Source organism: Phoxinus phoxinus (genome assembly GCF_949152265.1).
Source record: "Phoxinus phoxinus genome assembly, chromosome: 9".
NCBI lineage: Eukaryota > Metazoa > Chordata > Actinopteri > Cypriniformes > Leuciscidae > Phoxinus > Phoxinus phoxinus.
The window spans coordinates 13,746,042-13,758,954 of NC_136884.1; the positions used below are offsets into that span (position 1 = coordinate 13,746,042).

General features: G+C 38.1%; 1 protein-coding gene across 7 annotated transcripts in view; it reads left to right on the top strand.

Annotated features, from left to right (window-relative positions):
• The window catches only part of syt1a (synaptotagmin Ia), a 199,228-nt gene that overhangs the window by 158,639 nt on the left and 27,676 nt on the right, over positions 1-12,913 (top strand). For all 7 annotated transcript variants that reach the window (XM_079622186.1, XM_079622185.1, XM_079622187.1 and 4 more), the window contains one exon: positions 8,526-8,714. In XM_079622186.1, the coding sequence (XP_079478312.1) occupies positions 8,552-8,714 (163 nt within the window). In that variant the 5' untranslated portion in view covers positions 8,526-8,551. The remainder of the gene's footprint in view (positions 1-8,525; positions 8,715-12,913) is intronic.

Consider the following 12,913-nt stretch of genomic DNA (forward strand, 5'->3'; position numbering starts at 1 on the left):
CTTTCATACAGCTTTTAATTGTGTTAAGTTCTCTTTTTTATTTCTTTTTTATATAACCGCATTGTTAGTTCTCCCTTTGAATCAAAAGATCTTGCTATGATTATTGCTTTATACCCACGGGAAAGCAATTTGAACGTCTTGGTGAACATTATCTTTAAATGAGACACAAAATTTTGAATTTCAACGTCAAAACTAGATTAAAACTTACCTGTGAAAACACAAGCGTTGGTCCATACATACTTTTGTTTGTCTTAATTTTTTTCTTTTTTTCTTTTTTGACAATAAATACTCTTGTATCTCAGCTTATAAAGATACAATTATAAACAGGAAAAACCTGTGTGAAAACGTCAATAATTTTTAAATTATGCTAGGTAATGTTAGTGGTGCCGAAATTACACACTTTAGCTTTAAAGCTATGCAGTTATTTTTGATATTTCAGTAGTTGTCTTCATGAGGAAGTGCTTTGTTCAGCTAAGATAAAAAATGTGCTCTAAAGGATTAAACACAAAAGAAAATCTAATGGAGAATCAACTAAGCTTAATGTCAATATGTATTTAGAGTGAGTCATTATATAGTCAAATACAGCTACCAATAACCACAGAAAACATGATTGTTGTTGTTGCCACTGAGAGGTCGAAGCTGCTCATCCGTGTTCACGCCTGTTCATTGCCTGTAGCATCCAATCTCTGCCAGTTTATGTGTTATCAGTGTTTTTCATCTCTCCTCCTCCTCTTTCTTTCTCTTTCTCATCTCATTGATTTGTAATATTGATCCGAACCATAGCATTCACCCAGACATTTTTTTTTTCCTTTTAGTGTTTTTTTTTTAAGACTCAACCGAATGTGTCCTTTTTCTTTGTTCTTTTCTACTGCCTCTGACCCGTTGTTTGACAAAACAATTACAGACCATTAGCCTCTTCCCACTCAAGCTTTTTCCAGAGTCATTACAACTGAGATATGCACCTCACTGCTAGCTCAAATAACGATTTGGTTTGAACTTTTCCTTTGTTTTCAACTCACTTTTTTTCAGTCAACTACAACCACATGCATTATTCATGCAAGCACAACATTAGAAAGAGACATGGTTGTGCATGTTAAGTTGCAGATTTTTGCATATTCATAAATGTGAGAGATCAACTTGTCTGTTTATCTGTTGATTAAGACGTCATGGTAATACTATGGTATTCTTTAAGGAACCATGCTTTATGGTAATGGTTATCATTCTCTTCTATCAAAGTACTATGCTATCATCTCAATTCATTGCAGTCAAATTCAGTGTACAATACATATTTTGTCAATACAACATCCCATACTATGGTACTCCGATAAAAAATGTCATACAGTCACATCACACAGAAAAATCACCACAGCAAAACCATCAAATAGAGAAATCGAGATCAGACGGTTGCCACCTCACTTGCTCCCTCATATATACGAATACTCATTCACACATACATACAGAACAGAAAGCATTCAGCCTCCCCTTTCCGTTTTTTTTTTCTTGCATTTTACACCTTCAAATTTAACACTTTTTTCCTCCCTTCAATAACACAGCAAATTGAACACATCTATAAATAAAACAATATGTGTTCAAGAATATTTATACCCGCACAAATAACAATTTACTTTGGTATTTCTCTCAACACCCTCATTTAGATTACATTTCACCTGTTTTCCAATGCTAATTTGCTTGCCAAATTAGTGACACTCTATTTTTAGGTATTTTTTCCACCTTGCTTCTTGCTAACAACTTTGTCTCAAACTCCAGGTGTGTTAGTTTTTAATATTCAATATTCATTTTAAATATAAAATACATAGAAAAATCATTTTGCAATGTACTACAGTGATTTTAATACTGGTAAGGTGTGTTCCCAGGATTTAGGGAAGCAATGTTGCTAATGTACAATGGTAAATAAGACATCACTTTTGTTATTACGAATTTTAAATTAGTTTCAGCTAGTAATACAGTTCATTAGTCCACACGTATCTGTACACTCATTACAGTTGCCAAGCAACATAAATCACTCAAATGATATGCTGCCACAGGTGTGCACATATCAACAATTTACAACTTTGAATGCGGTTCATCGAATCAGAGTAATAACTCTGCATTTAAAAGGCTATTCAACTTTAATTGGACTTTGCATGACAGCAGAGCAATATGTAGTCAACTAGATGAATACTTTGTTACTGTATACATACACATACGCACCTTAACAAATTTGTAGACGTTCGCATGACAACTTCTTGAAACAAAATCACTGCCATCCACACCATTTCACACCCAGTGCTGAGAGACTGGTGCATCTGCAAGTATTTGTCAGAAATGACTCAAACACATAATCAAACTTGTGAAGACACATTACGCACATGTTGATTCGTCATTGAGCTTCAGTGCATCAGTGAATATGAAATGTCTTCTCTCGGTTGCAACTCCACACTAACATTCCTTGATTGCATTATGCATGCATTTGTTTTTTTAATATGCAATAAACATGTCACAGGGCTATATCGCTGGTGACAAATGGAAGTCAACTCCAGTTAAGTGGAAGTAATTGATGATTACATGCTTGATTAAGCCTCAACTTTAAACCAGAACATATAGGCGACCAAGATCAAAGTCCAAAGCAAATTATGGTCGTTGTGATTCAAGACGTGCGTTTGCGCCACTATATTTTTAATTTCTGCATGATGAAAGAAAGCACAATTTCACAGGCCCAAATATTGTCACCTGCCCTCAATCACTCAAAAACATGACTAGCATTTATTGCCTGGGTAGTTATGGGCTGAACCGTAACTTTGAAATGGTTTGAAGTGCCTCCAACTACAGTTCAGAAAATACAACATTCTGGCCGTAGTTTTGCTCTGGCAGCAGTGGAGGTTTTGGTAGAGGAGCGCAACCCAGTTGGGAAAAATTGAAGGATGAGGCAGGAAGCAAGGAAAGGAGGGAGAGAAGCATGGTTTGATGTGCAGAGCACCGGAGCGAGTGCAATGAAAGCCATGCTGTGCCATCTGGCAGAGTGGTAATTGGGTAAGGATTTTTCACCTGCTCAGTGCCACGGCCCACACTGGGCTGGGTAAAGAAAGTATGGTGCATCCTGGATGCATATTATGCAGTCAGTGCAGTTTATATACTTTACTTGCAAGCGCCTCAATCTAAACACTCAGATTGATGGCAGGTTAGTGCATAATTCTATTTAATTTTTTTTTTTTTTTTTTTTTACAATGCACACGATATTCATACTGTATGATAGAACTCTTAATTCTGAACAACTTTGCCTCTAGGACCACTGCTGTCAATCAATTTGTTTATTTAAATATTGGAGATTATTTGAAAAACCTAATTTCACAAACTAATCTTAGATTTTTCACTCAACCTTTGGAAAACCATGGCAGGACAATTACGTGGACTATAGTTAAATAATTATAAAAAAAATTTGAACTTTAGCATTTGGATAGCTATAATAGGGTAATTTAGAAAATGTGTACCCAATAGCCTATCACTCCTAAACGAAAACCCAGAACTTTGTGAAATTGGGTGTGCACATGCGACATATGATTCCAAAGAAGCATGCAAAAACTATAGAGATCGGGTCATGGGTGGTGCTGTAACTGTTAAAAAAGGTGTAAAATGCTGTGTTTCTATGACAAATAATTGTATGGCTGAAAATGGCCTTTTTCGTGTCTGATTTGCATAGAACTTCACAAAATTAGGTACGGAAATGTCACATGCAGTATGCAGATTCTAAAGATGCATGCAAACATTTATGGAGATCGGATCATAAGTGATGCTATAATACTTAAAAAGGATTCAAAAACACTATTTCTATGTTAAATGACCTCAAATTGCAGAAAACGTACTATATAATATGTAATATCTTACATTGTGCTTAAAGCCGTAAAGGTTTACAAGCCTTTGAACCCCTCACAGCTATATTTTATTCTGTGTTAACTGTACAGCTGTGGATTTATAAAAAAAATTCCCCACAGTGGTACTAACTATTTCAGATAGTCACCCTAAAATGGCACGTAAGAACAAACACATTCAAAAAAATATAGCTGCAGAGATATATTCAGCTAAGGGGATCATATTTGGGCGTCCTTAGCATCAGACGTCTGTGTTTGTCTAGAATAAGATGCAAAGTAGATCATGTTTTATGCAAAGGTCTGGCAATTTGAGACTACTGTTAGTCCAGCACTCCCAAGGTTCGATTTAATCACTGAATAGCAGCATCTGACAGCTAACATGTTTTGGTTGAATAAAAGGTTAGATGTTCTTCAGCCACTGTGTTAAAATAATTACATTTTAGAGTTCCTCAGTGCGTGCCTATCAGCAAAAAGAGTCGGATTTCAATCAGTCATTCATCTCAAAGGCACACTACACAAAATCTCCAAACTCAAGAACTGCTCCTGCTATTAAAGCTCTGAAACTTGATAGAGACCTGTAGAGACATCATTACTTTTTTATGGAGATTGTATTTTTAAAGTCTGGATGATTCGCGTCTCTGCTTTTGCTACGTTTTGTGTGAGCCTTGCTTTGGACCAAGGGGGCCTGTATTCCTTGCGAGGTCCACTGGGCACATTCACTTGATTTACACAAAGTTTGCCCTCTCATAGGCATGTCTCTTGCATCCAGCTGTTTTAGCTCTTAAAATGTGCAACTTTCTTTTGTCTGTGTGATACAAATAGTAATGGCCTAATGGACATTCTTGCACTGCCTCTATCCATTTGTGAGTAATTATGGCTTTTTGTGTAGGTTTATAATGGACTCCTCTGACTCACTGTGTGAAGCAGTCTAGCTTCGCAGGTGTGCGGCAGCGCTATTCATACGTGCGGCACACACACACACACAAAAGCACACAAAATCCATCTTTTTTCCCATCCTCCTCCACCTTCCCAAAGTTCAGCTCGGCTGCCAGCTCAACTGCCGCCCACATCATATCAGGAGAGTGACACGGCGCTCCAAAAAACACACAGGGCCTTTCGACTGTCAGCAGAAGCTCCTGTCAAGCTTTGTGATCCAGAAACCTTCCTCTGCAAGGAACCAATCCACCCAACCAATCTTCTACAAACTTTTATATTTCCACTTACACGTTACATTTTGCAAATTTGCAGTGTGGAAGTTAAAGAATACTGGTTGCTTGTCCACATAGCATGCCTTGTGTTAACCAGACTTGCCAAGACTTGACATGTAGCTTGACAAGACCTGTTCCTGATCAGTCTTCCATCTTAGACTCATAGCAACTAGATATCCAACTATAAAAATCCTATAGAAACTAATTTTGAACAATTGAGATGTGTGACTAAGGAAAGCCATAGCTAGCGAGTGCCACAGCTGTTGAACCCTGTGCTCTTCACACACCATTGTGTCAGCAGACCACACAGCTGCTGCTGTGTACATATGTAAACACTTCCCCATAGTGTCTACAGCTCAGTTAGGGTGTGTTGGAGTCATTAGCATCAGTTTGTGCTCAGCAGCATACAGGCTTGACCAGCTGTTGGTCAACATCTACTGTATATCCCTTACCACAAAAAAGTGCTGTGGCTGTAGCGCGTTACAATGATGCTGTCTACTGTTAATACCATGGTAGTTTGCATATAAATATTTATAAAATATGTTGTTTATTTTAATTATTTATTTATTTTTGCAAGTACCATCCACAGTGCTAGTATTTCATTATAGTAGAGTATTGATGTTTTACTAGTGTCCGGTTAATTTTTGAGGGTTCGTAAAAGTGTGCAATGAACTGTATACATATATAGTACATACACTGAGCCAAAACATTATGACCAGTCACAGGTGTAGCGAATATTACACAATTAACAAAATATTACATATTAAGGTCTGGGTAGATTAGATGGGTAAGCAAACAATCAGTTATCATGTTGGATGCAGGAGAAATGAACAGGAATACATTTCTTAGCGACTTTGATAAGGGCCAAATTATTATGGCAAGGCGACTGGGTCAGAGTATCTATGAAACGGCAAGGCTTTTGGGCTGCTCCTAGTGAGCAGTGGTGAGAATTTACCAATAGTGGTCCATAGGGTGATGAGCGCCCAAGGCTCATCGATGCATGATGACAATGTAGGCTTTCGAAACTGGACCTTGGAGCAGTGGAAGAAGGTCGTCTGGTCTGATGAGTCCCATTTTCTCTTACCATGTCTTGAGGGGCCAGTGCTGTGCTTATATATATATATATATATATATATATATATATATATATATATATATATATATATATATATATATATATATATATATATATATATATATATATATAAATCAGGCAATATTAGACCTGTTTTTCCCGTCTATATTTTTTATGTACATCAGCCAATAAGGGATATTTAATTGTGCATGCTAACTCTACCTATTTTTTTAACTTATCATCATCATCAAACACTCACAGCATGAAGTTTATTAATGTATTTAGACAAAATATTTCAGTATGGACCATTTAGCGTTCATTTGCCATGTCACAGTATTTTACATGGTAGTCCAACGTACTTTAAAGAATGTGTCATGTTCTGATACTTTTTTATTTATTTTTTTGTTAGTGATAGCTCAGTGTCACTGGTATAGAAAATTGCACACAGCCCGTGCAAAATGTCTTTCCAGAAAGAGGATAAGCACATATTAGAGTACCCTCGAAGCTGCAGAACATTGTGATTATTCGACTCTGTAAGAGATCAAATGTACAATTATTTTGTCAAACCAAACACAAAATAAATTCTGAAATATTTTTGAAGCATTTTATGAAATTGTGTTATATTTTGCACTTGAATGCTCTTTCAAGCTAAAAGAAAACCCGACACACATTTCGTATAATCTGTAAGCTATCAATCCTGCTGTCACCATAGCGACATGAGCACAGCAATGACAACCTGTCAAATGCAACAGCTCCAGCAGTTTCCTCTTTCCAGGCAATCACCTGTAGAGAAAGGAGGAGAGCCATCCCACCCAATAGAAAGTCTAATTAAACTTGCTGCAAGTTCACTCTTAACTCCACTAAACTTTGAGGTTTCGTACCTGCTGCATTCATTCGATCTATTATTATTCCATCTGAGTGATTGACAGTGGCAGTAATTACAGAGCAGGTTCAATGGCAGCGACACCGGCTGTGCGGGAGTGGGCGGATCTTGTGTGCCCTGTGGCTAGAAGAGAAGGCGGCTCATAGTCTGCTCACTGTTCATCAGCACGTACCACGACCTACCGCTGGCCTTCAGGACCTCCTGGGGTCATGGTGGTACTGACAAGAGAGATGCCATACTGACTGCACATGAACTGGTGAGTCAGAGAGAGTCTGTAGGCAAGTGAGTGAGTAAATGAACAGAGGACTGAGTAAACGCAAGCGAAAGATTAGGATGGATGGATGGGAGGATGTTTAAACAGCTAAACACACCTCACAAGCGCATTTGTTCAGAGCATGCTGCAGTCGAAGGCTTCCCATAGTCACACCTCATTCTCCACCTTCCTCGCACACTAGATTAGACACTCGCACACTGGAGTTTTCATCTTTCTCATTCTCACTCTATCTCTCACATCCTGACCTGTTATATGCCTTCTATCTATATCCCCATTAGCCAAGTTGTGAACAACCCCGTGTTTTTGAGCAAATCTTTTAAGTGAACAACTTGAGTTTACTTTGATGGTCTGATTTTCCCATGACTTCAAAAAACTTGAGAAAATGTATTTTGTGACCTGTGAAGGAGTATTTTTTGTTTGAACAAGCAGTGAACGAATACACTCAACAAGTTAGTGTTTTGAGTCTGAACGAGATGAGAATTTTATTGAACGAACAGAATGAACTGGACTAATTAATGACTAAACAAAATAATACATGATGTTCAATCAGTCAGCATGTCTTTGCAAAACAAGTCAGTGTTTTGAGTCTTTCCTTTTTAACTATGTTTGGCTGATTAGCTTCAAGAGTACACCTGGTATTTATCTGGTAGATAAATACACCATTATTCTAGAAAAAAAAGCATGCTTCTCATGACATTCTTAGGGCCTATTCACACAGAACACAAAATCGTGACAGACGTTTTTTTCTGAACACGGTCAATAGACTAGACGCTACAAAAATTAACAATGGTCAAGAGCACAATGGTCAAGCACATCTATCTAGCTCATGTTTACATAGAAAAGCAATAAAAAAGCAGCACAGTGGAATGTGAAAATGTGCTCTGTGTGAACAACTGCTAATAGTTAAGTGAATGATTCAATGACTCACTCATAATAGTTAGACACTTATTGTTGCCACTTATTTGTCCAATGCTGCAATCTACAGAAATGCTCGCTGGAATGAATCTGAATGAGCCTTTTTTTAACAGAATCAAAAGATTCAAATCAGTGGAATGAATCAAAATTCCCACTATTGTCCTGCAGCAGTTTTACATAAATGTTATGGTATACATTATCCAACAGATAAAGATATTGGAAGAATTGTGAATGTGCGACTGATATTTCCTTTTTAAATATTCCAGATAGTATAAGTAACCCTCTCTCATCTTTTCATATTTAGCTTCTGCCTGGCTGCCACTTCCAGCGATGAGTCGAAGGGAGGCTCTGGTGGGGAACCCTGCGCCCAGCGCAGCACCTGAGGTATTGGGCAACAGCACAGAGGCAGCAGGGCCCGGTCCCCGAGGGACCAAAGATGAGATGTTCTCCAAAGTCAAAGACAAGTTCATGAATGAACTGCACAAAATCCCACGTGAGTAAAACATTTTCTTCTTCTTCTCCTTCTTTTCACAACACTCAAAGGTCTTCACTTGGTTATATTTCAGCTTCAGTGTGCTGTGTTCGTTTTACATAATTTTACATTAAAAAAAGAAAAAAAATCTGAATGGCATTGATTGAGCCCCAGCATTGGTTGCATTGGCAAGTTGGGTCAGGTCCATTTTTTATTATTTTCTTTCAAATTTTTTAACTTCCATTGTTTAGCCAGTGCTGAAAAATAATGAGCTTGAGAAACAGGCGGCCACCAAACATATTCCTTCTCATTCTAATTGTAAATAAGCAAGTAAATGAGTTTTGTTATTTGCATGCCTTTGTTTGTCTAAGTGCCCTGTGCCTCAGTCCCCAACACACCACAGCTCTCACTGTGAATCATCGAGCTAAATTCAGGCATCGTACCTAACCATCAACCAATTCACTGTATGCTCCTTCATATTTTCAAGTAAACATGCTGAAAAGTCTGCAGCTGTTTGTGTGTGGGTGTTTCTTTAGCTAGGTGCTTTTATGTCCCAGAGATATTTTTGTTCCTATTACATACTGGATATCAAGGTCACATTATAACTGGAACATGTTGCCCAATGAGATCACCAATAGACTATAAACTATAAACACACACTTGACTAAAGAACTTTCAAGCAAGATTGTTAGTTGACAAAATATATAACAAAGACAAAAACTGTGTTCATTAACTAATAAAAATTAAAACAGGTGTTTGCGAAAGAAGTTGGGATTTTTTTTCTTATACATAATTTATTTACAATTGACAACCTGCCCACCACTGAATAGTGCTAAAGTAACTCATCTATGTAGCGGAGGTGGTGGCAGAATTATTTAAAGCTACATAAAGTACTAGGGCTGGGTAAAAACTATAGATTTTAATCGATTCATATTTTACAAACCAATATTGATTCTTAAATCCTAAGAATTGATTAGTCTATTCTGTTTTAAATTGATGAAGGAACGGAACATTGTATCGCACCTCCCATCCAATAAATCACAATAATCTTTGTGCTTTATTACTTTTGATATGATACAAAGTCTCAGATGTAAAATTACATACATTTTTATTACGAGAACCGTTTCGGTGCTGTGTAATGTGGCGAGACAGATCGCAGTGGCACCTCAGTTCAAGCGAAGCGGCAGCACGGACCGCACGTGAACTGGTCATCTCCTCTGCTTTAATACCAGTTTCAGCAACAAATAAACATGAATAAACATCTGAAGATATGTTAAAAGATACAGTACAACTTACCGAAATACTTATCGTCACATGTGATCGCTCAATCAGTGTTTCAACCGCAGAAAGACGTTAATTAAACAGCTTGTAAACAATGTCAAGTAACGTCAGATTTACCTCAGAAATAAACTTGTTAGTCCGCTAGAAAAATAAACTCTAGAGAGGAGCATTTTGATAAATATTTGCACCACATAACATATTAATTATATATTTTTTTTATTCTTCAACATTTAATCCATGTTTGAATAAATCAGTAAAAAAATTTGACAACCACAATTTAAATGTTTATATTTAAAAATCAAATTGGAGTAGAAATATAATTATGTAGATGTAAAACTTAACTTAAAAATTATAAAAAAAGTCTTCCTTGCGTGTAATCTATGAGTTTGTATACAAATAAGTTAATAAAGTTTAACCTTCAATATAATAGTAATGTAGTACCATTGGTACAACTGACTCCCATGTATATTTTACAGCATTAGGTTTTTTAACCCTCGCAAAAATTTGCACATGTGCTGTATCTAAAATAATCGATATTGAATCGAATGGAAATCTAATCTAATTCCATGCTTGTGAATCGAAATCGAATCCAATCATGAAATTTGTGTCAATACCCAGCCCTATAAATTACGCCATGTCTAACATGACACCGTTGCACAGACCTGAGATATATTCGAGTCATCTCCTAACCCTACAGTACCTTACTATAGGTGTCTGGTCATTTTGCCAATATCTTTATCTCTCATGCTCGATTTCACACATACAACTTCTCGCTCTCACTTTCACTCACACGCTCACACACGTACACTTTCACTTCCACCCTTGCTTTCGCACTTGGAGACACATTCACCACATTAATTATCACTTTGCCTTCCTGCAGACAACTGTAAAATAAAGGGTTGCCGCATTTGACTCAGACAGATATGCCCCTTCTGAGATCCAGCCAGAAAAAGACACTCCATTACAGTGTCTTAAATTACTGTTTTAGCCGCCTCCCTCCATCACACACATTTCTCCGTGCCAACCGGTGCCTGGGTTGATGAATGCCTGGGGAGAAGGGTGCTGTATTGACCGAGGCATCCAGGAACCCTGACGGACCTGCATTAGTGATGAATGGGCAAGTCCAGATGCAGAATACTTGAGTAGTTCTTCTCTATTATAATCCACTGCGTTGAATATGTGCAGGTGCCGGCTGTAAAAGTAAGATGCATGGGCCTGTCACAATCCGCCATCTAGCGTGGCAAAAACAGAGGAACACAGACAGATGCTGCGTAGTGATGAAAAAGATATACTTCACTCTAACCCTTCTGCCTTTCTGTCATAGCGCTATGTAGGCAAAATATGAAGACTAATACTGTTTAAGATCTATTTCCATGCCACAACTAAGTGTGTCTTGGGCACTTTTGGCTCTTTTAAGAGTAAGCTTCCTTAAACACTTTTCATTCACAAGTTTAGAGGTTTGTGGGTGGGTTGTGTACAGTCAGCAGATTGTTATGCAAAGAAACGTCTTCAGGGTGATACAAGAGCCACTGCGAAATTATCCCGCTTATTATGTGGCTACTTGTCACATAAGTAGCAAATTCAACACAAAATATTAATTTGACATATTTTATTACCTCAAGATTACTCGCAGTATCTGCTTTAGCGGTCTGCTAACAGTTGTAGCGATTGTGCAATAACAGGCCGCTAGATGTTGTGATTGAAGAATCAGAATTGAGTATTGCAGGGAGCCGTGTAAAATCTAACTGAATGATGCATGGTTTTGCACTAAGCTTGAAAGATTCACTAAGTTTAAGTGAAAGGACTGCCAGTGGCAGGTAAACGTAAAGACGATGAATCTACTTCAAACGTCACAACTGCCAAAACAATGTCTACACTACACGCGAGCCGTGCGACAAACTTCTCACCCTCTGATTCACCAGTACAGTACATCACAGTGGGTGATGTAGAGAGAGCACAGTGTGTTGTGTGCCTCAAAACATTAGCTTCTGACAGTGTGAAGCTGAACAACGTAACATATCACGAACACAAAGAGGAGACCATTGACGTTGAGAAGTTGTAGTACCTACTGTATTAATTACAATGTTTCAAAAATATCCTATAGAATTTTGCAAGCAAGGTCATGTCTGAGACTATCTTTAGGTGGGAGCTTGATAGTTTGGATAGCCAGACCTTCAGACTGACAGCAGAAGGTCTGGACTCCATCGCAGCTTTCATTGGCCAAGAAGTGCCCAAAGTTGATGAAACACTCAATTACTCCCTGATACTTCAGAAAGAGGGTACATTTAAATGGACAGGTAATTTGTTTTTGTCCAATTTGTTCGAAGTCTCAGATGGCGACACATAATCAAAAAGGTTTATTCATAACCTGTGGTTACTAACGTTCCCTCTACCCTCACGGTCACACAACATCACATCCGTTCTACGGCACCCGTCACAAACGGTCCTGCGTGTAGAATCACTCCGACAGGTAGCTCTCAGTACGCCACACTCGTTCTGTCATGGCTCTCTTCGAAAACGGTCAGGCCTTGAGTCCTGTTGACAGGTTCAACAGTTTGAACCTGACCATCTTGGCTTGAAAATGTCTCTGCACTGCTGCGGTTACACAGCTTTGTTGACTGGAAGCAACAAAAGAAAATGACTGTAACAACAGCTCTGGTTATTCTCCCAACGCTCCGCTGCTCAAGCTCAAGGCGTCTGTTTTCGATGATAATTAACCTCGCCGCACAGAGACTGTTTGAGACATTATTCAGCTCTGCCACAATTACTATGAATAATGAACACACTCCGTCCAGCCTCTGAAACACTCTTGCACACTGGGTACCCTGATGCCCAACACAATGCCCCTTCCATCCATCTCAGCACATTTTTTAGATGTTCTATCAAACATCACAATCAATGTTCTTTTCTTACTTGGTAATATACAAACTTAACTGGGA